The 27,069-nt window shown below is 36.8% G+C and overlaps 4 protein-coding genes and 3 long non-coding RNA genes across 8 annotated transcripts; 5 read left to right on the forward strand and 2 right to left on the reverse strand.

The window, feature by feature from the left end:
* Window positions 1–600: 600 nt before the first annotated feature.
* On the forward strand, window positions 601–26,164 carry LOC119084333. Its single transcript, XR_005089045.1, has 3 exons — window positions 601–613; window positions 10,059–10,070; window positions 26,044–26,164. It is a non-coding gene; the product is annotated as an uncharacterized LOC119084333 (long non-coding RNA).
* Window positions 4,075–6,259, forward strand: LOC119084328. 2 transcript variants are annotated; one of them, XM_037194260.1, is made up of 4 exons: window positions 4,075–4,300; window positions 4,667–4,994; window positions 5,054–5,110; window positions 5,174–6,259. In XM_037194260.1, the coding sequence occupies exons 2-4, from the start codon at window positions 4,677–4,679 to the stop codon at window positions 6,008–6,010; spliced, it is 1,212 nt and encodes a 403-aa protein (XP_037050155.1). In that variant the 5' UTR covers window positions 4,075–4,300; window positions 4,667–4,676; the 3' UTR covers window positions 6,011–6,259. The 2 variants fall into 2 exon arrangements, with proteins under 2 accessions (XP_037050155.1, XP_037050153.1); XM_037194258.1 differs by having other exon boundaries at window positions 4,075–4,291.
* Window positions 10,966–12,537, forward strand: LOC119084331 (RNA polymerase II subunit A C-terminal domain phosphatase SSU72). The gene is made up of 4 exons (XM_037194262.1): window positions 10,966–11,509; window positions 11,889–12,018; window positions 12,087–12,215; window positions 12,289–12,537. The coding sequence occupies exons 1-4, from the start codon at window positions 11,280–11,282 to the stop codon at window positions 12,388–12,390; spliced, it is 591 nt and encodes a 196-aa protein (XP_037050157.1). The 5' UTR covers window positions 10,966–11,279; the 3' UTR covers window positions 12,391–12,537.
* LOC119084325 (large subunit GTPase 1 homolog) lies at window positions 13,552–15,833 on the reverse strand. The gene is made up of 4 exons (XM_037194255.1): window positions 15,594–15,833; window positions 14,244–15,534; window positions 13,970–14,175; window positions 13,552–13,894 (listed from the first exon to the last, which is right to left on the reverse strand). Exons 1-4 carry the CDS (start codon window positions 15,687–15,689, stop codon window positions 13,637–13,639), a joined length of 1,851 nt encoding a protein of 616 aa, XP_037050150.1. The 5' UTR covers window positions 15,690–15,833; the 3' UTR covers window positions 13,552–13,636.
* LOC119084326 (SET and MYND domain-containing protein 4-like) lies at window positions 18,013–20,431 on the forward strand. Its single transcript, XM_037194256.1, has 4 exons — window positions 18,013–18,223; window positions 18,428–18,694; window positions 18,757–19,862; window positions 19,969–20,431. Exons 2-4 carry the CDS (start codon window positions 18,434–18,436, stop codon window positions 20,336–20,338), a joined length of 1,737 nt encoding a protein of 578 aa, XP_037050151.1. The 5' UTR covers window positions 18,013–18,223; window positions 18,428–18,433; the 3' UTR covers window positions 20,339–20,431.
* On the reverse strand, window positions 21,675–22,413 carry LOC119084332. The gene is made up of 2 exons (XR_005089044.1): window positions 22,276–22,413; window positions 21,675–21,886 (listed from the first exon to the last, which is right to left on the reverse strand). It is a non-coding gene; the product is annotated as an uncharacterized LOC119084332 (long non-coding RNA).
* On the forward strand, window positions 25,118–25,468 carry LOC119084334. The gene is made up of 2 exons (XR_005089046.1): window positions 25,118–25,199; window positions 25,300–25,468. It is a non-coding gene; the product is annotated as an uncharacterized LOC119084334 (long non-coding RNA).
* Window positions 26,165–27,069: the final 905 nt, after the last annotated feature.

Consider the following 27,069-nt stretch of genomic DNA (forward strand, 5'->3'; position numbering starts at 1 on the left):
GAAAATGTTTTTTGAGTACCTATTAAACCAGAGCTCTCAATATTTCCGAAATTGTTTCATTTATTCGATTCAATAAATTGTTTACAAGATGCTTCAATTGATAATTTTTATAAATTTCGAATAAGGAAAGTGCTCTTAAAATCAACAAATCGAAAACAAAAAATAATGTTTTTATTCTTGGAGTTATTTTCAGGAAATTTATGCTACGCAAGCCTTTGAATCGTCAATTCAATCGACTGTTGTATTTAATCGATGATGCGAAGATCTTTACAGCAAATTGGAATGCATTTTGGGATCGGCAAAAGATTTAGGCAAAGTTTCAGTTTATGTGGAAAATCAAATAGGAAAAGATTTCTTTTGAAGGTTGTTTTGAAGATTGTACTTAAAAAGGTGAGGCAACCATGCTGTTTTCGGTCAGTGAATTAGCTTGGCCACACTACAAACCACTTATGCCTCGGAATAGGTAGGTTTTTGACATGAAAATCAAAAACCTGATCTGACCTGACATGTTTTAAATTTAACCTGAAATAACCAGGATTGACCTGATTCATTTGCATATTTCTTATTAGTTTCCTTTGCCGCTGAGTTCTAAAATCGTAATTTTCGTTTCGTAGTTTCACGGAGGATATTTGCATAATAGAAGTAACAAATTTCTCAAGATATTGTTAAAATAATTTGCGAAATAGGTCTGTTAGAATTCACTTCAGGTCAGTGTCTGTATTTTCAGGTTCAACTCAAATCAGGTCAAGTCAAAATCTATCAGATCTGATCCAGATCATATCAGGTTTAAGGCTATTCCTATTTCAATGATTTTCGATTACACTCGTGGTGTCCTTCAAATTACTAACGAAAATACAATGAAGATGCGTCTGATGTTTATTGACACATGTTGGATTTTGTTTCTTCGCCGTTGGCTAAATGAAAGTCAAAGCTACAAAACATTTGTAATATGCATGTGGAGAGGAGTTAGTAGTCTTAGCTTCATATTTTTGTTGATTTTCAGTAATGTAATTAGTAGTCAAAAGAGCCTGATGAAGAGCAAAGCCGAAGCTCGAAATATTGCGTAAACTAACGTCTTTTATTTACAAACCACCGCTATAGTCCAAGAAATCAACCAACTTTAGTTTATTGTCACATAGCACATCCTTCTGACAGAAAAACCAAAGAATATATTTAAAACGAAAAAAAGTTGAGCTACGGTTAGAGCTTAGAATTTTATTAAGATTTGAGATAAGCCTACGAGGTGTAGTAGTCAAGCCATTTTCTACACTCACATTTTCTGATATTTTTCAATTGTCCAAATTTGTTAATGTTCGACCTTTACGCAGCATTTCGGAGATGGAAATATGAGATTTATTACATAATGCCATAGGTGAGGGATATTATTCCCCACTGGATTAATAAATTATCAAGCAGCACTGCAAGGTATTTTTCTAAAAAGAGCAACGAAAAACCAAATGAAGAATGAATTAACTGAAGTAACGTACTTATTTCAAGAAGTTCAATACAAAAACCAGCGCTAAGAGTGCAATAAATTTATCAGATTTATCTTTTCGACTAATGGATTTTTTAAATCTTATTAAGAAGGGGTTGCTGAAATAATTCCTCCAAAGTGACTTGATAAGAATTTCTGTAGATACTTAAAAAGAGATTAGGTCAAAATTCAAAGATATTCAGTGAGCCCGGCTAATAGAACCCTTCTATTATTCAATATTAAAATAAAGATCCATTGAAATAGAGGAAAAAAACTTTTGAATCGAAAACATCTGCAACTTATTAGGAATTCCTGATATTTCTTTATTTTCGAGTAGATAAGTAGTGAAAACACATTTTAAATGAGAATGAATTAAAAACAGTATCGAACAAGCGAAGAACAATTTATATAAGTTCTTTAACTGTTTTTGATCAATAAATCTAAGTTTTATTAAAAAAAAATCGATATCCGACACTTGCGGAGCATAACTTTTCTGAAAATAACTCCAAGAATAAAAAACATTGTTTTTTGTTTTCGATTTGTTGATTTTAAGAGCACTTTCCTTATTCGAAATGAAACAATTTCGGAAATATTGAGAGCTCTGGTTTAATAGGTACTCAAAAAACATTTTCACAAAAAAATCTAATGAGACAATGAAAACCATTTGACGTTTGTTGATTGCGGATGTGAATGCGAACGAGCAGTGTATTTTTAGATTGACGAATTTTCAGGATTGAATTATGAATTAAAAGTTGTGACGAATTAATGGAAAATTATTAATTTAGATACTTTGCCTACTGTATTATCAAATTAATTAAATTTTTCTTTTAAAGAAGAAAAGAACAGAATGAGTTCTGTACGGAAACAAATCACTCAAACACAAAGCAAAATTCACGATTTAACGGCCTAATTAGGGCTTATTATATACGAACACATCTGACACCTATAAAATTTAGAAGACTTTGAAACAATTTTAACACAAAACTAGAAGCTGTTTCAGTCCTTGTTACACCAAACCGAAAGAAAATGTTAAAATTGAAAAGCACCCGACAAAACCAACAAATCAACAAAAAAATCAATCAGATGTCAATTGCGTAGCAGTCGCTGTTTCTCCAAGCACTCGCGTTCCACGCATTCCACATGACATTTGGTATCTGTGTTAAATAAATTAACTACAATCGTGACCATATTTGCATGTTACACATAGTAAGTACACCGCGTAGCTCCAGTATGTGTTACAATTCTAAAGAGGCGAATCTGAGGTCAATAAACACATTAAAACGTGACTTTTCACTTTTTACCGAGTTTTGTCATGGATTTCACATGTTAGGGCAATCGAGCGTTCAAGGAATCCACGCCATTAGTCATAAATTTATACGTCAGAGAGAGCTTTTTTCTCCTTTGTTACGATCTGTCAGTTTTTCTATTTTGCGATTTAGTATGGAAATGAAAACTAAAATTTAGATATCTTTGCTGTTTTAAGTGGTTTTTCATATTTTTTTGGACCACAATGTTTTAAAATGTGTTTGGAATCGATTGGCATTAACAGATTGTGTGAAAATATTTTTTTCTATTTTATTATTTTGTTTATGTCAATCGATTCCAAACATACTTTAAAACATTTTGGTCCAAAAAATATGAAGAACCACTTAAAACAGCAAAGATATCTCAATTATAGTTTTCATTTCCATACTAAATGGCGTGGATTCGATGAAAACAACGATTTTCGACTCGTGTAAGCTCGAATGCTTTCAAATACCTATTGTTCATAATGATTTTTCATAATCAGCCAAATTTTACAAAAAACTTGAAAGCTTCGTTCAAGTTATGGGGTTGACCTAGTTGTAAATTACAGCTTGTAAAGTTGTTCACTAACGAACTTTGATAACGAGAGCACCATCGAAAAAATGAATATTAAATTTTTGTTTGAAATCACGACGACAAGAGCATAATGGATATAGGCGGTAATTCTCTGGAAGCGATATGATTTCCAGAAAATTACCAAGGAAATCGCAAAAATTCACGTAAAGGAGACAGAGACAACGGAATGAAAAATTATCGTTGTCAGGCGACCGTCAAGAATACAATTTTCTTAATTTTTTTCTAATTGCAAATGTTAGTTTCCGGGAGATGAAGACAAGTCCGTTAGGTATGTCTAAAGTTATATACGTAAGTGTGAGCGCTTAACAAAGGGGATTTCAAAATTCAGTTTCTGTTGCAAAATGAGCAGTATGCGTAACCTGTATCTACAAAACCTTGATTTAGACAAAGTGTTTGTGAATATTACAAATGACAAAATAATTTTATATGGAAAAATCCACTGAACCGTTCAAATTTTGTTGCCAACTGCCTTCGTGATCATTAAAACTTTAGTTGTTAGAACTTTTCAAACTTAGTATACCGAAACGTATAGAAACGAATGAATGAAACGATTAGGTGTTCGCCAACAGTCGAAAGTGTGGAAGACCCCTCTAGTGTTTGAGACATGGAACTATTACTCTGCCATGATTACCGGTGATTACACTTATCCACTTATGTCTTATGTATATAAATAAGATATATACATAAAATGCACTGAACTCAAAATTCTGCACATTGACTGGCATATTTTATGTGCGAGCTGATAAGGTGATGATAACAGGCATTTCTCAGTATTGTAAAAATAGAGTCGCGGTGTATAGTCAGTCAGTCAGTGGACGGCTTCGAAAACCAAAATTTCAATAGTCGGATTAATATCAAGACATAAGTCAGACAGTAACAGTGAATTACATACTACAACCCACATCCACAGCTTAACAGGTCACTACATTTGAAAAGGTACGTAATGTAAGTATACGTAATATAAAATCAAATAGTATGTTCAAAACTCGTCCAAGTGAGTCATCCTTCGGATCAAACAATTAAAATCTTTGTTAGGTTGTTTGTAGCGACAGTTCTACCATATATGAAAAAGTGGTCTACATGTCGTATATATCTCCCATTCAACATGGTTCAACAATCTGTACAACATTCTTTGAAACAATGTAACTGCGTGTACTATTGACATGAGTCATGGGATGTAAAAATAGTGGATTACGCAACTGTTTGGAAATTATTGAGGGCTTGAGAATGGTTTTATCATTTGTATCCCAATCCGAAGGATTTCTTTTTTGTCTTTGTGTTCAATTCATAACAATCTGCTAATTTTTGCAGTCTACGAAAAATGCCCAGAAAATTCCCACCACAAAGAGTTCCTAGCCGACCAACGATTCAGGCTTTTGACAATCATCTGAACTACAGTAAAAAGCTCCGTAGCTTCGCATTGTTCATTCGATCCACTTTGAAATGGAGCTGTCACAATTGGCGGTACATTCTCACATACGTTGTAACATTGATTGTTGGCTTCGCAATCATTCACTTTGAATATATGAAGAAAAGCCATCTCGATAAGATTGCCACATATGGTGGATGGGGACAATTTCTAATATTGTTGGTGGTTTACATGGGACTGGGTTGCACAAAACACCAAGCGGCTGTGACAGTGAGTTGTGTCGTGATAGTCCTGATAGTGTTACAATAATAATTTAATTATATTTCCAGGACATACCGTCTCCGATCTTCCTGGTCAATCTCTTAAAATTGATGAAGATAGACAACGTAAGCCAAGCAGTTGGATCTATTTCAAAAACGTTGTCGCTTGATCGTTTGATTTTTTTTTAGGATACAAAAACTCGCATCGTAGAACAGGCATACGCAGCCGTTTTTATGGTATTTTTCTGTATATCGCCTATGGTGCGAAACAACATGTCGCTGGACCCCGAACAATTAGGCGTTCATGAATTGATCGATAGATTATTGGCCACGGCGTTATCGATTTACACAGTGTCACCAACGCTTAGTGATTCAGAAATTAAATGTATGATCAGAACGCTATCTTCACAAGCAGTCGATGAAGCCCGACATATAGCGGAAGAAGATCGCCGTACCGATGTGATCAAAGAAATCAGTGCCTTACAGGTACAATGTGATAAATATGTTCTTATGCAGCAGAGGTCATTCTATAAACAGTGGACAACCATAATTTATGTATCAATGTGGATTTGTTTGATTGTGGTCGGATTGGAAGTACTCGGTGTCGATTTGAATGAGAGTCATGACTTGAAGACCCGGTGTATCTCAATGATTGTGTCTACCGTAACCATCCTTGTGATATGTCTATTTTCAGTGATAATTGTAAGATATTTCGAGCAAATTGTAAGTCCGTACAATGATGAATATGATCTCTTTGGTTTAAATCAAAGTTTAAACGAAAAATGGGCGGAATTGAGTGACCTTAGGACGTCGTCCTTCAGCCCTCAGAAACATACTGGAACACAGACTATTACAAACTCTAGTTCAGTTACCACTATATTTAAAGAAAGAACTATTTTCAACAATGCTGGCACGGCCATTACGGTCCATATTAGGGAAGAATTACCAATTATTACCAGAAAAATTAATGTCGAAGAACTGAAGACAGATGTGATCATGTTCAAGGCGCCTCAAGCAAAACAGTAGCCCCCAACAGCTGCCGTAGAAGAGACATTTTTCACGAAGTTTTTACTGATTTTTTAAAAAGATAAATTTAAGATATAGTGACGGCACCGGTTACGAGCCCCCTAAAGGATTATATTTTACAGTTTCCACTGTACAGAAACCATTTACAATGTGAAATATCTTTTTTAAACTTTCTTATTATTTATTCATGACGCATCTATAATAAAACGTTTAATTCAATTTATTATTATTTATAAAAAAAAGAAAAACTTCACCTAATTTGTGAATTTTCGAAATATTTTCACCAAATGAAAACCGATTTCAGTAAACTTTTTTTCTTGAAAGCTGTTGACCAGACGCGTCGTTTAAGCCACATATTAGGTTGGTGGCCGAAAATCTCGGGAAACTGCGGGAAAAAGTCCGAATTCGACTTTTTCGAAGAATTGTTTTCATTATTAATTTTAATGTCACTCAAAAACAATAAATGTGCCTTCGTCTTCGATTATTTATTGCTTTTGGCAAGCTTAGAACCCAGACATGACAACTTATCAATCCACAGTCTTCACTCCAGGTTTCTGATATGTGTGTGCTTCTCCAGATTTAAACATTGAAATAAATTAATAAATAATTTTCTTGTTGTACACTAAAGCGTTCCACACGCTTCTTATTTCAAAAATAATAACAACAACACGAATCCAACAAAATTAATTTTCATGTGTCGGGGCCGAAAATGAGGGAGTTTCTAGATTTTTCTCGGGTTTTCGACCCCTTACATGAAATTTTTTTTGGAGTATCTGGGCGTGTTAAAACACTTTTTATGTACAATGAAAATTGGTATTCATTTCGCAAAATGAATTCTGTAGGGACGAACTAAACTCCTGCATGTTACATTTCGTAAAAGGATGAATTCCCTAGGATCCAACAACACGCTTTTATGGCGAGAACTCAAACCTGCAAGTTTTTTTTATGATTCAGACCTGCGATTTTTATCTGCTTTTGTGTTTTTGTTTTCGAAGTTTGAATGGGCGCGGGTTCAAACCCACGAAATTTTCATTTGGCAGTTTCTATACTGCGAATTTTTTGTAATTCCAAAAATCACTAAAAAGTGTTATAAAATGATCGTCATAGCTACTTGACTATAATGTAGAATTCGCAGGTTCAAGTTCGTCTGTACTTCACATACATACCTTTGCGGTACAACAGAATCGCCAAGAAAAATCGACAAAGTGTGAAGAAACGCCAATTAGCTGAATTTTTAGGTCTTTTTTCCATAGGAAAAAAAGACCTATTGTGGGCACTTCATCTGTCCGTCCGTCCGTCCGTCCGTCCGTCCATCCGTCTGTCCGTCTGTCCGTCCGTCCGTCCGTCTGTCCGTCCGTCCGTCCGTCCGTCTGTGTCACAAATAAAATGTGATTGATAAAAGTTAAAATTGCAATGCTACTATGAACAAACCAACACCAGGCAAATCAATTATTATTTGTTATCTGGTAACCAATCGCTCATAGCAGACATTGCAATTTGAAAGTTTGGTAGTTGTTGGTAGTTGGACCCCCAAAATATTTAGCAGCAAAGATGTTTCTTACTCGAGAGACGCACACCGACTGACGAAATTATTCGGCCTGCTTGCCTTTTTATAACTCAAATATTTGGTAGTTGACTACCTCGGTGGTAAATTGCAATGCTACTATGAGCAAACCAACACCAGGCAAATCAATTATTATTTGTTATCTGGTAACCAATCGCTCATAGCAGACATTGCAATTTGGTAGTTGTTGGTAGTTAGACCCCCAAACTATATAGCAGCAAAGATGTTTCTTACTCGAGAGACGCACACCGACTGACGAAATTATTCGGCCTGCTGGTCTATTTATAAATCGAGTATTTGGTAGTTGACTACCAAAGTGGTAGTTGACTGACTACCAAAGTGGTAGTTGACTGACTACCAAAGTGGTAGTTGACTGACTACCAAAGTGGTAGTTGACTGACTACCAAAGTGGTAGTTGACTGACTACCAAAGTGGTAGTTGACTGACTACCAAAGTGGTAGTTGACTGACTACCAAAGTGGTAGTTGACTGACTACCAAAGTGGTAGTTGACTGACTACCAAAGTGGTAGTTGACTGACTACCAAAGTGGTAGTTGACTGACTACCAAAGTGGTAGTTGACTGACTACCAAAGTGGTAGTTGACTGACTACCAAAGTGGTAGTTGACTGACTACCAAAGTGGTAGTTGACTGACTACCAAAGTGGTAGTTGACTGACTACCAAAGTGGTAGTTGACTGACTACCAAAGTGGTAGTTGACTGACTACCAAAGTGGTAGTTGACTGACTACCAAAGTGGTAGTTGACTGACTACCAAAGTGGTAGTTGACTGACTACCAAAGTGGTAGTTGACTGACTACCAAAGTGGTAGTTGACTGACTACCAAAGTGGTAGTTGACTACCAAAGTGGTAGTTGACTACCAACATGGTAGTTTACTAATACGGATGTTGTAGATATGTTTACTGTTTGAGAGCTGCACACCGACTGATGAAATTAATCGGCTTGCTTGCCTATTCATAATTCCAAAATTTGGTAGTTGAATACCAAAGTGGTACTTGAATGAGTACCAAGCTAGTAGTAAACAGAAATTGAAAAAAAATGAAAAAGACCTCACCAGGCTTCAGCCGGTCTATTCTTGTTTCGTCTTGTCGTTTCTTCACACTTTGGCGATTTTTCTTGGCGGCTCTTCACACTTTGGCGACTTTTTTTGGCGATTCGTCAGTTTTTGAGAATTTTTTAAATCGCCAAAAAAAATCGACAAAGTGTGAAGAAACGACAAAAAGAAAAAAGTCAAATAATTGTCGTTTCTTCACACTTTGGCGATTTTTCTTGGCGGTTCTTCACACTTTGGCGATTTCAGTTGGCGATTTAATTTTTTCTTGGCGATTTGACTTTGGAGATACTTCACGGGAATATATCTGGTGTTTTCGAAGGTAAGTTCTCGAAATTGTCAATCCTGAGGGTTCCATCTCTCGCTCCAAATGCGAAAATACCAATATGTGTTTGAGGATTAGGTTCTTCCAATTTCTTCATCTTGCAATGCCCCAGTTTGCTCCTACAATACTTAACTACGAACTCAAGCAACGCAAGATGTTTCCGCCGATAATTACTAATAAATACGTCAAAGGTAGTTAGTGTAAGTCGTTGCAAGTCCGTATCAAAGTTAAAGTGCCGACAATTGCGGCTAGTCAGATTTCGGCTCACTGGATTTGTGTTAAGGAGTCAGGGAACACCTCAATAAAAATTTATAAAAAAAAGATAAAATTCTAGATTTTTAGACATTTTTTTGAAGGTATGACTCCTTAACAGCAATCGAGGGAGCCGAAATTCAGCGAACAATAATTATCTTCAGTAAGCTTCAATCGTAGCGGGTAGTTTCTTAGGATGGTAACCGTGGTAACCAGATTAGAAAATATAACGAAAGTTTCAAAAAATGGTTTTGTTAATATCGAGTTGGATTTTGGATACAAAGTTTTTCGCAATAAAGAAAGGTAACAAAAGTTTTACTTTTCATCACTGAGTTGAGACAACAATCATTCCCTTTTCCGGGCCGTTATACTATAAATCAATACTCTCTCTAGCAATCAAACTACTTTTTTTTAAGGTGGTGAAAGTCAAGGCTGTACACTTTGGGGAGGTCACGCAGATGCAGATACGCGGGTTACACACCACGTTTCATACAAAAAATTCACCACGCCATACAAATTAAATTTTGGTGAATTTGTTTGTATGGAAAAGGTGTGTTCCCGCGTATCTAATAAAATGGCGATCTACGCAGATGCAGATACGCGGGTTACACACCACGTTTCATACAAAAAATTCACCACGCCATACAAATTAAATTTTGGTGAATTTGTTTGTATGGAAAAGGTGTGTTCCCGCGTATCTAATAAAATGGCGATCTGCGTGACCTCGCGTGAATGTAAATTACAGCGAAGTCAGTCAAAGTGTAGAATAGTGTTTGTAGAATACAAAGAAATAAGGTCTGAATTTGACACAGAGAGCTGAGAGTTTGTTTGCTAGAGATATGTAGTATTGTATAAATACATTAAATTTAGTGCATTAGATGTTTATTGAATGAAAGAGTCAAATCGAATGAACAAACCAAAGTATATAAACACTGAACCTTCAGTGTTTTGTTTATATACTTTGGAACAAACTAGGTACTCAGTTAAATGCTAAAATATTAAGATATGAAAGATTACTCCGTTACTTCAAACATTTATTTCAACTTTTTGCCAATATCATGATAGGTCTGTCAAATCGTATAGGAATTTTTGTTTTTCGGTTTTGTAGACACGGTTTTTTCGATGTTTAATTAATTTTTGAATTTGCTGTATTTTGTATTCGCACAGTGCATTAATATAAGGATCTTCCTTTTTGTTCTGAGTTATTGAATAAATTGAAATTGAAATAATTGAGAATGAAGGATTGAAGTTTTTGTAAGTTATTTTTAATTGACGTAAAAAAATTGTTCAACGACATGTCTCTAAAATACACTAATCTTTGTATAAGTTCGTCTAAACGTCGAAACGTACAGCCGCCTGTAAGAAAATTACAAAATGGCGGCCCTATATTTTTGATTTTACACTGTTTTTAGAAATTCTTCTGATCGCTACGCATGTAGTTCTTGATACAGAACACTTTCCAGATACTTATTTAGGCGGCTGACAAAATTCGGTAGATTTAGGGTCGTACTTTGTAAATAAAATAAATTTTATAAAAAATCTGTACATTTTAGAAGCATACCGTAGAACAATTTTTTGCTTAGAATAACATTCTGCGTCGAATTGGTCAAAACTTCAATCCCCCATTATCAAATAATATCGTGTAGACAGCACTCATATCGTGTGGCAACTGTGGCAAGGCGTTAAGCCGGTATCAAACTTTTGTTCGTCAGTAATTATTCTGCTGACAACACTGCTTCCATTAGACGTTTCTAATAATCGGTAGTGAAGTGCAGTTTGTCGAATTTGTCAAAGCTTCTCTATTTTGCAATTTCAATTCATTTTTTTTATAATTTCAATCATTTTTTGTACATCCCTTTCTCATTCAAAATATGAATACGAAGCGGTGACACTTCGATTAAAAATCGGGCGCTGAAATCAATTTGACCAAACAAGAGTTACCATCGAACAACAACACAGCAGACGTAACTGATACCGTTAAGGTGGCCTGTTCAATAAGATTTAATTCTGTCAAGGATAAGAAAGATACACTCGACAAACTAAAAATTTCGACGAAAAATGTCGTACGTTAGCGATTTATCAATAGCCGTGATTTGCTCGTCAAATATGAACCGGTCGATGGAAGCTCATGGCTTTCTGGCGAAAAAGGGCTTCAAAGTGCGATCGTTTGGCACTGGCGAAAAGGTTAAACTGCCTGGCACATCCGCTGACAAACCGAATGTGTATGAATTCAGCCAGTATTCCTATGACGATATCTACAACGATTTGACCAACAAGGATAAAGCCTAGTAAGTAATTTGTAGTGGTGCCCAACTGAGAATGGGATGGAATGCATCTCTGTATTTGTAAGGAGATGTCATTTGAACGAAATATCTGTTGAGAGTAGTGTTGGAGGGTGTTCAAGTGACTCGATTCTATACAGCGCAGGATGTTGCGATTTATTAAAAATTACTCAAAGGCTATCCCGTGAATGATGCCAGAACGATCTATAGGACTCTTATGGTACTTGCCAGTTTCAGGGAGTCAATTTAGTCTTTGGGGAAATTTTACGAAAGGAAATTGAATTACGAAAGTCCAAACAAAACCCTTAAAAATGAAAACATTTCCGCACCTCGGATGATTCCCATTGCCTCGATTTTCATTTCCCAATTCGTTGATTCTTTCCAGTTACACACAGAACGGATTGCTTCACATGTTAGACCGAAATCGTAGAATCAAAAAGCACCCAGAAAAGTTCCAAACCTGCACGGAACGATTCGATATAATTATTACAGCCGAAGAGCGTGTCTACGATCAGGTAGCCCATCTATGCTAACCCGACTATACGGGACTTTCCGTTACCAAACTATCCGTATCATTTTTCAGGTGATCGAATTCATGGAATCCAAAGAGCCGGTTTACAATCAACCGGTTCACGTCATTAACATGGACATACAGGACAACCATGAAGAGGCAACACTAGGAGCGTTTTTAATTTGCGATATGGTATCCATGGTAAGTGTGATGATTTTGTCAATCCAATGTACGAATGGTGGATGTTCACTGCGAGATATCATTTTGCTTTCAGATGAGCCAATCAAAGGATCTAGACAATGACATTGACGAGCTGCTTCACGATTTTGAAGTAAGGTCACAGCGGCCCGTGTTCCATTGTGTTCTATTTTATTAGGGCGAATGGCATACACGGTTTTCCAGCATAGTCATTCTAAAATCTTGAATTTTGACGATCGAAACCGATTCTTGTTCGATGCATCAGCAGACATTGTTTTATTAATTTTTTCATTTTAGCAAACGAAATGTAAGAAAGAGAAAGAAAATTATATTTTCCTCACAAAAAGGACAGAAATAGGAAGGATGTACGACATTTGCTTCATTGAATTTTGTTGGCGGTTTTTTGGCGTTCTTTCCGGAATCCATATATTGCGAGTGTGTCCAAACGAGCCGAATACCTGTTCAGATCTTCGACTCATCCACATCCTAAAACACAGTTCCAACAACATTCTGACTAAAATCATTTCAGTTAAGGTTGAACCATAGATAAGGCACAGAGAGCAAATCGTAAGGCAGTAAATGCTTCATCAGTAAAGAACGAAATTCTCGTCTGTGTTTCGCTCGCAAATGACTATTCTTAAAACTGACTGACCGATGAATAGCGGTGGTTGATTTCCCGGTGAACAAAAATTCTAGTGGTCCATATACCGCCCGAAAAAACACTTTTCACTCTATGGGGGAGAACAACTTCAGGTGGGAAAAAAAATCAAATTTTTGCAAAAATCTTAGCGGTACATTATACCATTTCAACTACTAGAATCTTTTGTGGAATCGTCACGGTTTGAAGTCTTTGCCACCGACATTATTACATAAGACGAAAAACGTTTGCTCGGCCTGACTTGGGAAATACTCGAAAACTGCCGATCTACAAGTGGCACCAATGCTTTTATTTTGACGACAATTTAGTCAAATATTCCTCTATATTAGTCCCTGTTTTATGCAGAACTTCTTGTTTCGAACCGAGGACCACTTCAATCAAATCTAACAAAAATCATGACTCCGTAGAGTGTGTGTCTGTTTGTATTGAGACTAGTTTTGATATCAGGTCAGTGCAGGAAATGATGGAAAATCAGTGAAACTGGAACTGAGTTTACATTGTTAAGTCGATTGAAATCCGAAAATTTTTTCAAATCGCCTGGGAGCCTAAGGTCTCGAATCTTACCTTGAGTCTTTTGGTGAATCGATTCAGAATTGATTTTCTGCCTCATCCAGAAGTCGTGGAAGGAAATACTCGCTTCATTTTGAGAGACCAATATATTCAATCAACAAGCCATTGGAATTCAAATTCAAATATATTTTTCTTCGAATTGCCTGTACTGCCTCGCATCAACGTCTCGACATTACAACAACAATAACGCCAACAATTAATGTTCATCCAAATGCGCAAATTTTCTGCGTAATTTTTCGCGCTTCTCCTTCTTCTGATGCCTCCATGGTTTTTCCATTTGCACAACTGCGTTCAGACCCTGCATCGATCCACTGACACTGGACGTCCCCGATGCGCTGGCAGTCGAACCATGTCGAATGTGCGGAAAGTTTGAATTGCCTTTTATGTACGCCGTGTTCGTGGATTGGTTGAAGAATGTGCTGTCTATGTCGTTGGTAGTTTGATGTCGGCTTATCTGCACGGAAGGCGAAACCAGAGAAACATGTTAGGGTCATCCAAAGACGATTTGAATTCAAAATGTTTTACTTACTCGCAATGCCCGTTGCTGTTGTTTGGGTAGATTTTGTTCGACGATCTCGGAGCGAACACGATCGGGAAACGTGTGGAATTCACTTTGATCGACACCGGGCGGAGCATGACAAAAGAGCAGTTTCCCACTGACGTATTCTTTCAAAACGTAGCGAGCCGAACGTGACTGATCTGGCTGACCGTTCGCGGTCATAAAGCCTCGATTATCTGTGGGAAGAAAGAAGCGTCGTTGTCATACAAAATGAAACTTTTACAGAAATGAAAGTCAAACATACATCCGTAAGACAGCAGTAGTTCTTCAGCATATGGTGGTCGCTTCGGATCTTCTCCTTCCGGCGGCTTGGCTATCATTATCCCATAGCGATCCTCCAGTATGTGACGTGGAATTTGTGTGCACAAAACATTGACCGGAGGAACAAAATCACGCATCTGGTCAATGGGTAGAATCCCGTTCAGAATCATTTCAGCTTTGGTCAGCACAAAGCTCGGCATCACCAATCCAGGACAATCACACAGCAAAAGATCTTTGTCTAAGAACAACGTTTGAAAGTGTTTGGTTTTGCCGGGCGTAGCTGACACAGACACTTTTTTCTCGATCATCAACGAATTGATTGTGCTACTCTTGCCTACGTTCGGATAGCCGACCAGCCCGATTGTTGTCAATCCTTCGGTGACTTTGGGCTGGTGGTGTATTTTACGGAATAGTTCGATCAGTTCCGAACGAGTTAGGATTTTTGTGGAAGATGATTCAGACGATGGTGACGACTGGGCCTCAATTTTGTCGATAATTGTGTTTAACTGTTGCTCCGTCTTGACAAGCGAATCGAGTAAATTTTTGGCCAGTTGCGTCACTTCGCTAACATTCAAATCCCTCATGCGGTTGAGTTCTTCGGCTTCCCGTTCTTGGTGTTGTTCCTTCTTAATTTCTTCTTGCGCCAAAATTGCTGAAAAGAACGCCACCTGAATGTTCCTCGACTGAAAGTATTCCGCCCAGATCTGTCGCTGATTTTCGGTTAAGAAATCCGCCTTGTTCACCAGCACCATGTTCATTTTATGTTCGCTCACTTCCTTCACATATCTCTCCAAGTCCTCACTGTGGAACAGGAGTGGATTTCTGGCGTCCACAATCTGCACCACCACATCACTTCGTTCGACCACTCGCCACAATTGACGCCAGAATTCCAAATTCTTTTCGTAAGGCGTCAATAGCAGACCATCATCTTCCTGCAGTATGGCCAGACCACGTCTCCATTCCAGAAAGCTCAGATTCTCACTGGTCTGTAGATCTTGAGCAGACATTTCAGCCGTCCATTTCGGTCGTCGTGGAACTTTGAGCAGATTTTTTTTGTCAATATGCTTCCTTTCTGCCTCGGCACGTTCCGATGCAGACAAAATTCCGACCGTACTTTTAGGATTCACGAACGCAATGTTCAGCTTTTCGGCTTGAAATTCTGTGCCGGCCAATTCGGCCGTACGAAGAAATTCTTGGAATGATGACTCTTCGGTGACGGATTGGAGATTTAGTCGACCCCAGTCATAGCCATCCTGGACTTCGGTTGTGTGAAGCTGTTCGAACGAGACATTTTAAAGATAATTGAAATTTTGGTTAGAACTGAGTGTCCTACCATTGAGTTATTGTCAACTGTTCGCCGGCCACCATGATTGAACCGATCCCTAATTAATGAGCGTCCAAGATTGCTCGCTTTGGACTTTTTACCCATAATTTTCAATGAAATCTAAAATTTATCTCGCAAAACTTTGTGAAAAACATGTGTGCGACTGACACACTACGGAGGAAATATTTATTTTTCATTGAAAGTGACAGTTGAGATGTCAAAGCCGAGCCAGTGTTGAAATCATATCAGAGGTGATGACAGCAGTTGGGAGTTTAGTACAATTTTCCTTTCGAGTAATATTGAGGCTTTTCACCATCAACAGATGGCATTGCCTTCTATGCATGATATATGAACTTCTTAGTGACGATATTTTTTCTGTTACAAGTCTCGCTCTTTGCTTCAAAAAGCCTATACGTTCTGGTTCTGAAAGACCCCGACAGATGGTAACAGGAGACGTTGCTTTTCAGTTGGGTGGAAGTAGCTATTATCTATCTGAAAACTATCATTATCACAAAGTAAATGAACATAAAAAGTGAAGACATAATATATTATATTCATAGCGGAAACAATATCGTCACCAAGAAGTATGCAATCATACAAATCGTATGCATAGAAATCAAGATATCTGTGTCATCTGTAGATCGTGAAAATCGAAAATTCGGTTAGAGAAAGTGAAATTTCTGCATGTTTTTGATTCAAAACTGTTTATACGTCTTTATACGGTTTCACCAAGGCATAGTAAAAGTAAACCTGGCAGGAGCGGTTCATTATTGAAACGTCAAATGAGGAACCTAATACACTGTATGAAAATGAACTCAAATGAACACTGACATAAATAGAAAAATTTAATTCGCAAAAAACATAGGGCTACTAGATTATTCAGGTCCCTAGTCAAACAAGCGCTCCTGCCTGGGTTACTTTTACTCTGCCGTGGCTTCACCATGGATAGGTTTTCTTTCAGGTGAAGCACCAATTACAGAAAATCTGTCTATGCGCATGGATGACAGGATGACTCTTCAATTTAAATACTTTTGTTAAGACAAGATTGGGACAAGATTAAGACAATTTAAATCGAAAGACTTTTTTATAAAAGTATATTCAAATTAAAGCTTTATTTTTATCCCGAGCTATTATTATTATTTATTTATAATGCTGTGATTTCCAGAGCAAATTCTCTTGTTTTCTTTAGTAATGTAATAAGCCATGTAAGGTCTAAGGTCGAAATTAGAGAATTCAAAAGCATTTATTATTTACAGTGAACGACATCTCAAATGTCTCACTGTCAAATTTTTCTGAGACTTTTATTGTGTCATTGCAAATTCACAATGACATTTCTCTGAAAAAAATGACAGTGAGACATTTGAGATGTCGTTCACTGTACGTAACAAGGAATTAAAAAGATGAAAACTAGAGTTTTTGTGTGCATTTTATTGATCCGAGGCGAAGCCGAGGTATGTAATGGATTTTATATTCGCCTTTCATCGAAAATATTTATTTTAATTAGCATAGAAAATGTCAAAATGTTCCCCGCTAACACATAGACAAATTTGTAATCTCTATAGGGATTAAATATTGGAAATTGTTCACCTAGAAGTAACCAAAGTATATTATATATTAAACAAATCTATCATAATTGTAGAGACATAGTAAACTGAGATACTTCTCTCTCTTCAAAAACGAACGCTGTCAAGAATCGTTGTCGTGTTGTGCAATATTTTTGTGTGTTATTGAAGTGATCGACATAGTTTGTGTTTGTTTGTTTTAATAGTATTTTACATAACTTTTACATTTCGCTTTCGCCCCTTTAATTGACATTTCTTTACTTTCGGTCCTCTTAGCAAGCATACAATAGTTATTTGTGTATCTGTTTTGGACGTTTGATTTTAGGCAATTTCGCGAGTTGTAGCCCGAACGAAGTGAGGGCTACATGCGAAAGTGCCTAAAATCAAACGTCCAAAACAGATACTCAAAAAAATGTTCATGTAAGGGGTCGAAAACCCGAGAAAAATCTCGAAACTCCCTCATTTTCGGCCCCGACACATGAAAAACTTAATTGACTTAATTGACATTTTTACTCTCGGCTTTCTAAGCAAGCATGAAAAAATAGTTCGCACTCGATGTCATAAATTACTATTACATCGAGATTAATACAACGTTCTATGCTACAGAGGCAACCAAAGTTTGCAAATTTTGCACTTCATCTCTAGTGTTGTAATAAGTCAATCTCGGTAAAAAATAGTACTATACCAGGGAAAGCTTCAGCCCAAGAAACGTTTACTTATCGTGATAGTAATAACGTTTTACTTTACGAGGGATGTAAGGATTTTTCCTTAGAAGGGAAAGGTCACTTTACATACCTACTAAAGTAAAAGCATGTAAATAACTATTGAATGGAACGCGAATGACCTAATGGTAAACTAAAAACTGGCCTTTGAGCACACAACATAACAGAATCTTCATGGTCAACATAATATTCTAATACATTTCCTGAAAAAAATTCTGAAACGTTTCAGTTGTGGATAAAGCGGGAAGTGCAGCACATCGGTTTGGTCGGCTCGGTAGAACTCTGTTTGTAGTAAAACGCCAGCATTAAATTAGAAACATTAAAACAAATTTGAGCTTCAACATAAACATTCAAGGTATGATAACTGGAAGGAGAATCTGCCATAATTTGATTTACAAAAAATTACGGCGATGACAGTCTCCAATTTTAGAAGAGCACCGGAGACACATAACCTATTCAATCTTTTGTTTCTTCGAAATTTTTGTCGATTTTCAACTGACTTTTTCCTTTGAATTATTACTGTTCGCCTCGCCAAACATAAAAAATATTTTGGTTGCAGATCAACATGTCTGTTGCCCAATATACACAAAAGGTGCTAGCAAACTTACCATGCGTCAATGGTAAAAGTTTAATGGAATTTTACAAGGAAATGCTGCTTAAAATATCCGCAATGCAACGTTTGGACTTTTTAGCTGAGACCATCGATGAACAAAGTGATTTTCTACCAACAATCGATTGGAGTAACGGCAAAAACGACGAAAAGTCGCAACAGTTTCGCTATGTTGGAAATGAATGCTTTACGCGCTTTGAATTTGTTGAAGCTTTGGTAGGTCAACGACATAACGGTCATGAAGAAAGTGGACTAACGGGAATTTTTTTTTCTCACAGAAATGGTACAACAAGGCCCTGGCCCATGCCAAATCGAAAGAGAATATAGGCGTTTGCTACGCAAACCGATCGGCTGCTTACTTCAAATTGTCGATGTTCAAAGCTTGCATGGTAAATGTCAGAGCCGCTCTCAATTACGTACTGAGCGATCGTTTGAAAGCAAAATTATATCAACGTTATGTACGAGCTCAAGATGAACTACTAGCAACAGGGATTAAACCGCAAGAACGCAATATAATAGAATTGAGTCGCCCAGCCAAAGGAAGCCAGCCATTTTACATCAATTGTTTATCGAAGCAACGTGATGCCATTGTTACCAGCGAACCGTTGCAGCCTGGAGATGTTATTTCGTTAGAGAAACCGTACAGTCAAATCTTAAGCCAAAGTCACGTCTACGAACGATGCACTTACTGTCTAACGAACAAAGCATATTTGTCAATGATCCCATGCCCGAACTGCAGTTCCGCGATGTTTTGCAGCGGGGTGTGTTACAAAATGGCCATGAAAGTCTTTCACCATTTCGAGTGTCCGATGATCGACGGACTTTACAATTTTCTCCCGGACTCCATGTACCTCGGCCTTAGAACCGTATTCACCAGCTTCCACGAATGCAATTGGTCAATGGACGACTATCAAAACAGGATCATTATGTGCTTCGGCGATGAGACTGAACCATTCGACGTGAACGTAACGGAGCCTGGCGAGACCGCCAACGAAAAGGTCTTCCTGATGATCCACAATATGACCAGGTCTTTCAACTTTTCGATGGAACAGCACGTTGCTGTGGTCGTTGTGGCGGAAAAATTAAAATCACTTTTTGGCTCGTTGTTCAATCGTGATGCGATCACTGCAATTATGTTCTCCGTGTCCATTTTTCACATGATTCAAGTCAGCCAGGAACATGGTGTGCTGTTGGAGGAAACTGCGTTCAGCGGTGATGGTGTTGGAAATGACATAACTACTTACGGTTGCGGTATGTTTCCATTCGCCAGCAACTTTAAACTTTCCTGTGCGCCGAACGTTCTGCTTCTGAATAATAACGGCACTTTGATTGGTTTCGCTATGACTAAAATCAACCGCAACGAACCGATCGAACTGGGACTAATGTAAGAAATTCATTCCTTCTATTTCTGAATAGTACAAGTGCTTTCGACCCGCCTCATCTTTGGCCAGTGTCCATTTCCTCAACGTTTTTCGATTTTACCTTTGCAGGTCTCGAAATCACTTTTTAACCGATATGAACCGCCGCAGTGAACGTTCTAAGACATTCAGCGGCCGATGTTGTCACTGTACAGCTTGTGAAGAGGATTTCGAATTATATACCGATATACAGCCATTCGACGGACGTCGGTATTCGCCACCGATTCCAGTGATCGCAGAGAAGTGTTTGAAATTTACAGAGATTGTCCGTAGTGTAAAATTTATCCTCTACTACCTAAACACGAATCGTAACTTGCCGTACATTAGCAGAGAGGTGGGTTGGTGTATCCAAGCAATGATACAATTACTGCGGCAACTGGTGCAAGCATATGATACGGACCTAATGTTTACTGAATATTCGAGATTAATCCGAAATGATTGATGTTTTTGACATGTATTTATTGCGGCGTTCTGTGCTGCCTTGTGCCGTCAATTTTTATATTTTTATATTAAAGTACACTTCCCGGTAAACAGATTTTGTGGATGTCGGCACTTATTCTATGTCTACCGAGGCATTTGATATCCAAGGAATTAGTTTCCCAATTCTGAAAATACAGCGAACAATCGTCGGGAATGACTGCTTTAACAGAAGTCGCTCCCGTCTAAGTTTTATGTTTTATTAATTAGTAATGTAGCCCTTCACTGCAAGCCTACACCAGTCAGAAAATATTTTTTATTAATACAGCCACTGAAGCTACTACAACCAGCGGTTCCACATAATTGTGGTCTGGTCTAGCACTATAATAGTCGAAAAGTCGGGAACACAATTTTCTCACCATGTTTCTCTACCACTAAAACGATCCTTCGTTGAGGTGTAAGTTATACCTCGTGGAACTCGTAATGAAGCAAGGAAATCACTCTTAATTCTCAATCGTCTTTTTAACCGTCGTGACAGTGATATTAAGTCATTGTCGCTCAGTTGCATATACCCATACCCCTCATATACTTTGAAACGACGATCGAGAGTCAAAGTTGCACGACCTGTTCCGAGTTTCACTTTTCATTCCACTTGTACATGAACTCAGACATCAGTTCAGATGAACGAAGACCATTTGTATGAACTAAGAAGCCAATGATTTATCCTCCACTGTGTGATTTTGAAATAGAAGGCGATGTTGAAAGGACATTGCTTTGTGATGTCGTGTGGTACAAAGTTTTCTTTGGCCTTGTTGCTAAATGTTGAATGCTGTGTATTACAATTCAATTGATACTCTTCAATACTCTTTTTTGAAAATTTCTACAGATGACGCCAATGAAATTTAGACATGAATTTGCTTCATATGTTTTTCTACTGGTTCGCTCTTACAAACTAAACTACTTATAAGTCTCTATACTCTTGTGGTAGTGGTAACACTGTATAAAGACGTTTGGAGCATTTTTTGTATGTGTAGATCAGCAGAAAAACAGCTGAAGCAAATTCATGTCTAAATTTCTTTGACGTTTGCTGCTGTAATTTAAGAAATTCATGAATTTTAAAGGATTAGCGAAAATCCAAATTTATTGGAAATTTTTCAAATTCCTGGTTTCATGGAATTCTGGAAATTCTCGGAAATTATTGAATAGTTTCTTGAAAATGGCGATTACACTGAGTGTCTTCATGGCTAATGTTGAGGCACAAAACAGCAAAAAACGCTATTGGTTTCAGTTTTGCTTTAGACGTACTTATTTCGTAGATGAGAGAGGGGAAAATGATAGTGACAGTAGTAAAGAACGTTAGATAGTTTTGGTATACCGACAAGGATGTTTATTTATGTCTCAAATAATCAAAAAAAAATCATTTTCTATACGCCCTTTACACCTTCAAATGATTCAATCGGCAATCCATTCAATGAAGGGCTTATTTTCCATTTGCAAGTCCTCCTCCTGCACCTGGCATCACATACGATAACATAATTGGAGGTAATATGCCTTGAGGAGCACACGTGATCAGCTGCAATAAATTTTATTATTGTTAAAAGAGAAGAATGTCAAACGTTGCAGCAAAGCGACTGATAGCCGTTTTTCCGAAATGTATCGTAGTACATTACTTCATGGCTCAATATTAGATATAACCACGGCAGAGTAAAATTAATTTTACTCTGTCGTGATATAACGCACTTGCTATTTTCACGACTTGTGACTTACTTTACACAAATCTAAGGATGTTGGAAACATCCTCGGACATTTACCGCGTAAGTCACTAGAGTCATGATATGCTCTTTGAGATCTTTAGGTTTGTGTAACGTAAGTCACAAGTTGTGAATCAAAAGCAATGAAGTGTGTTGCGTAATCGTATAAATTGCAGCGAATTCGCCATTATAAGGTAAAGAAAGCACTTACTTCAGCTGCAATCAGAACTTCCAACAATAATATTACTACAGATTGTAATGAGATTTGCATTTTAACGATTTTTTAAGATTTGTATTCCAACCGTCTCTTAAACAAAATTAAACTGCAAATGTAACGAATCAATGCGAGCTCTTTTATACTTACTACAAAAAGGTGTTGCGTATGAGAAATCGGTCGTCTCAAAGCATATACAATTATTGTTTACTAAATCTCATTTCGCTGAGAGGACACCCTTGGGTGCAGCTGTTTAAATATTGTGCGTCAATTTCCTGTCGATCTATGAAATTATGTCAACGCGTTTTGTGCGTATTCGTTGCAGGAAGTTCATTATTTAAAATTATAATAAAAACAAAATTAATTGCGAAATCGGGGTCATCGCTACTGCATTTTCTTAACGCAAATCAAATGTACATAAGCGTGGGTTCGATGCACTAATTCTTCTCTTAATATAAGAGATTGGGGAGGACGAAAGATCTCAAGGTAAGTTGGACGGAATTTAGAGATATTCACTTTAAATGGTGGACTGACTATTAAGTGCTGAGAGAATCAACTAAGTAAGATTTTCATCAAAAGTCAATAATAAATTTCAATCAAATTTCACCTAGCAATTTACTCACACCAAAGAACCTAGCATGGCTGTAGAATTGTCTGTGCCAAAAAGAGGAGTTTTTACTCAAATGACATGACACTTGAAACAGTGCAAAAACGTGAAATTACATGATAGACCTACGGTTCCATTTTTTGCATTTCTCTGCTTGCTCAATATGCTTTCATTGGACAGGAAATTTTGAAAAATATGTGCTGATGGAACACACAAAATGAACTGGAATTAGAAGAGATTCCTTTAGCGAATGCCGTAATCTTCACAAACGATATCATAGCATTGCTCCGCTCTTATTGGCCAGTATAGCGTTATCATGGTAAGCTATTCGACTTGCGCTTATACGCTTCACTACAGTTACCAATAAGTTCCAAAATCAGCATCGGTTGTACGGAATGAACTGTCGTCAAAGCGAGAAATATCGTCTCGAAGCAAAACTTTTCAGTCCACCGCGTAGCTCCAGCTTGTTAACAATTCGTAGAATTTAATTCGAAAGAGCTACAAAACCAGCACTCTTGACACAAAACGAAGGTCCCACTTTTTCCAGAAAGGACGCGGATGCGAAGTTATCATCGAAAATATATAATTTTTTCGCACTAGGCTACAATTTAGGGTTGTGTCGACTCGTATTAATGAGCTGAATTACGACTGAGTTAATGTCAATATTTTCCAATAGAGTTCAATAGCTGACAAGCCAAATGATAATGTAAAATTGTGAATTGCGGTTAAATGAAACTGTTTATTCTTACCACAAAAGAAAGTCGCCCTGTGTTATACTACCTTCAATAACTTCGTATTTCGATACCGAATTCAGCCCAAATGTAGGCTATATAAATGCATTACTGATTGCGCTTTGCGAAAATGTTTTTTTTTTTAATCAGAGGGCATGCCAAATTTTAGTATACTACTCTAATGAGACTTGCCAAACTGTGTTGCCGTCATTCGCAACCATATCAAATAAAGATTAGGAATCTCCTCCGAGAACCGTATTAGATTTTTAGCAAGAGTCTCTCTGGGAGGCTGTTTGGAAGCTTTACAGTTGAGAACGTTCCATCAAAAACAAATTATTTTTTTCTTTTCAAATTTTATTTAATTTTGGTTTATATTTTTGGTTTAAGCATCGGTAGTAATTTTAACATTTTTTTTCTCTTTGGTTTTTATTTTCTACAAAAACAAGTATATGTTGGTGTTGATAAAAAATTTAGAAATGTTTTCGCAATGGGCTGTGGTAACGTAATTTCATTATCAAACGGTGCGAGTACAGATTAGATCCCATCTTCCAGTTTATTTAACTTAATACGAAAACTTAAAAAAAAACGTCAATTGAGCTTAAACATAAAAGCATCGCATTGTGCGACTCATCACACTAGTTCTACTTATTGATTCGTCAGCGAAATAATCATTTGTCGTCGAGTGGTCGTTACTCTGGCGGATTCGTCAATCAAGCATTATAGCTATTTTCATAATAAGGTAGTAAATGGGATTGATTTGCGCACTAGATGTGAGATTGCCGATACGAGCGAAGCGAGTTCGGCAACACATCGTGTGCGCAAAACCCCCATTTACTACCGTGTTAGGAACAAGGTTTTATCTCCTGTAATGTCATAATCACCATAAAAACCAAATTTAAAAAATCAAACTGAAACATAAACACGCCATGACGCCGTCACTCATTCATATTCCCCACAAATAAAACACACATCTAGTCAAGAATCTGTCAAGAATTTGTCAATTTTCAGTGAATAAATGAGAAATTATCGAAGTTTTCCGTGAATAAATGTGAAATTATCGAAGTCGAAGCCGTGCGCAAATGACCATTTATCGAAATTTTCAGTTAATAAACGTACGCTCTGTGAATGACGTGTTTAAATCTAGCCCATTTTGATTCTAAAAGTGACACTCAAATTGTGAATATTATGACATTACAGTAGATAAATAAGTTTTCAAATTTTTCCAAAATTCGTGTGAATAATTGGTTGCACTCTCTAGAAATGGTAACTCACTAGAAGTTGTAACTCTTGAAAAGTTGTAACTCATGACAAGTAGAAACTCACTAGAAGTTGTAACTCTTGAAAAGTTGTAACTCATGACAAATAGAAACTCACTAGAAGTGGTAACTCACGAGAAGTGGTAACTCACGAAAAGTGGTAGCTCACGAGAAGTGGTAACTCATGAGAAGTGGTAACTCACGAGAAGTGGTAACTCACGGGATGTGGTAACTCACGAGAAGTGGTAACTCACGAGAAGTGGTAACTCACGAGAAATGATAACTCACGAGAAGTGGTAACTCACGATAAGTGGTAACTAACGAGAAGTGATAACTCACGAGAAGTGGTAAATCACAAGAAGTGGTAACTTACGAGAAGTGGTAGTTCACGAGAAGTTGTAACTCATGAGAAGTGGTAACTAACTAGAAGTGGTAACAATCTAGAAGTTGTAACTATCGAGAAGTGGTAGCTATCGAGAAGTGGTAACTATCGAAAAGTGGTAACAATAGAGAAGTTGAAACTATAAGAAATGCTAACTCTCGATAAATCTTGATTCTTAAGGTAACTTTTGTTATGGAAGCGATTACTACACAGATTGACTCCTCGGCCTTGACTATAATTCTTTCAACGTTGAATAAAATTGTTCAATTTGAAGCCCATTGCATTGCATGAAATTAATTTTCTTTTTCGATTTTTATGTTAGATTTACCGTTTGTCCCTCCGGGTAATAAAAATGTCTTTCGCTAACTTTACGTTTTGTGTTCTTTTTCCGTCTAATATTCATAACGGATATGATAAATTGTCCATTGTTTTATACAAAAAAGAAAAAAGAAACGAAAACAATATATTCTTCTTCCTACAAAAATTAATTTTACAAACTAATTACTTTAATGATATTATTGCTTCACTAATCAAATTTTCCATTTCAATTTTTTATTCAAATTTTGTCTACAAATATTTTCTACATTCGGAATAAATATTTTCATGTGTATACTTACGGAGTGGCGGGAACCGATCCATTCATCTATGTAAAATCATTTTACAAAGTTACATTAATGTTTTGACTGTTATCGACGCTATTCATTAAAAACACAATTCGATGTAGGTAGTAGTATACATATGAACAAGGCAACCTTGTTATCTCGGACGTAGTCATATGGTAATATGTAGTCTTGCCTTCCCTGTAGTCACCTTTCTACAATTTTTGTTTAAATAAAATTTAAAATGCGACGTAATGTCACTGTCACAGCAACCATTTAAATCGATTGAACAATTTCCCAACATCAGAAGAATTTTTTGAAAAGTTAAAAAAAATAGTGGTCACCGACGGTGTGATGTTATTTGTAGCACATTGCTTTGATTGAAATTTTGTCGAAATGATGTTTACACATGGATCGGTTTCCCGCAACTCGTTCATAATAATTGTAATTATTCAAAATGTAATAATCATACTTGGTATAATTATGTAATATCTCCTAAATAATTAATTCATTTCTTTAGTTTTTGTTTGTTTGTTTATTTGATTATTATTTTAGAAGTACCATTATCATGTCGAGAGTATAAGTTCCTTTAATTTTAATTTTCTTTTTAAGATTATTATTGTTCTCACGTTTTAATGTGTTTAATGATTATACATATTCCCAATTGTTTCTTGTAAATTTAATGCACCTAAGTTCGTTATTTAAATACGATTATCATTTTTGTGAAACGAGAAACAAAAATCCAGCCCACCCATTTAATTGGAACTTTGCATTTGGGTTTTCAGATTCAGCAAAGGTTCCGTAAATTTTTAGGTTTCCTTTTTGCTTCCAGTCTCGACGCATACGGTAAAATTAATTCATCCTCGTCGATGTTAATACATTCGGTTAATACTTGAGTTAAACAATGCCATTCAGTGTCTTAAAATTTGTATTAAACATGACTGAAAGTGCTGACAGAAAAGCGTCAACAATGAAAAGTAATATTTTCCTCCCTGAAGCATGCAAAATAGGTTTGACTCATGCTGAAACTCATATTTATAAATGAAACCTCGCTGCAAAAAAAAAGAAGGAACATCCGTTATAATAAAAAGCATGCAACAAGTTCGACGTATGCACGAAACTGCAGTGTTGCCAGACTTTTTAAATCATTGATAAATCAAAAACAACGCATTTTAGTAGAGTAAAATGTGTAACTGGCCTCAGCATTTATAGCAGG

Source organism: Bradysia coprophila, unplaced genomic scaffold (assembly GCF_014529535.1).
Source record: "Bradysia coprophila strain Holo2 unplaced genomic scaffold, BU_Bcop_v1 contig_732, whole genome shotgun sequence".
NCBI lineage: Eukaryota > Metazoa > Arthropoda > Insecta > Diptera > Sciaridae > Bradysia > Bradysia coprophila.

Excerpts from the sequence above, each read along its gene's own strand:
- LOC119084326 (XM_037194256.1), top strand. The coding sequence starts at position 18,434 with ATGTCTGTTGCCCAATATACACAAAAGGTGCTAGCAAACTTACCATGC. Across the intron at positions 18,695-18,756 it reads TTGAATTTGTTGAAGCTTTG|AAATGGTACAACAAGGCCCT; the intron begins GTAGGTCAACGA and ends TTTTTCTCACAG. Across the intron at positions 19,863-19,968 it reads CCGATCGAACTGGGACTAAT|GTCTCGAAATCACTTTTTAA; the intron begins GTAAGAAATTCA and ends TTACCTTTGCAG.
- LOC119084331 (XM_037194262.1), top strand. The coding sequence starts at position 11,280 with ATGTCGTACGTTAGCGATTTATCAATAGCCGTGATTTGCTCGTCAAAT. Across the intron at positions 11,510-11,888 it reads ACCAACAAGGATAAAGCCTA|TTACACACAGAACGGATTGC; the intron begins GTAAGTAATTTG and ends GATTCTTTCCAG. Across the intron at positions 12,019-12,086 it reads AAGAGCGTGTCTACGATCAG|GTGATCGAATTCATGGAATC; the intron begins GTAGCCCATCTA and ends ATCATTTTTCAG.
- LOC119084328 (XM_037194260.1), top strand. The coding sequence starts at position 4,677 with ATGCCCAGAAAATTCCCACCACAAAGAGTTCCTAGCCGACCAACGATT. Across the intron at positions 4,995-5,053 it reads AACACCAAGCGGCTGTGACA|GACATACCGTCTCCGATCTT; the intron begins GTGAGTTGTGTC and ends TTATATTTCCAG. Across the intron at positions 5,111-5,173 it reads AATTGATGAAGATAGACAAC|GATACAAAAACTCGCATCGT; the intron begins GTAAGCCAAGCA and ends ATTTTTTTTTAG.
- LOC119084325 (XM_037194255.1), bottom strand. The coding sequence starts at position 15,689 with ATGGGTAAAAAGTCCAAAGCGAGCAATCTTGGACGCTCATTAATTAGG. Across the intron at positions 14,176-14,243 it reads ACTACTGCTGTCTTACGGAT|ATAATCGAGGCTTTATGACC; the intron begins GTATGTTTGACT and ends TTCTTCCCACAG. Across the intron at positions 13,895-13,969 it reads AACAGCAACGGGCATTGCGA|ATAAGCCGACATCAAACTAC; the intron begins GTAAGTAAAACA and ends CCTTCCGTGCAG.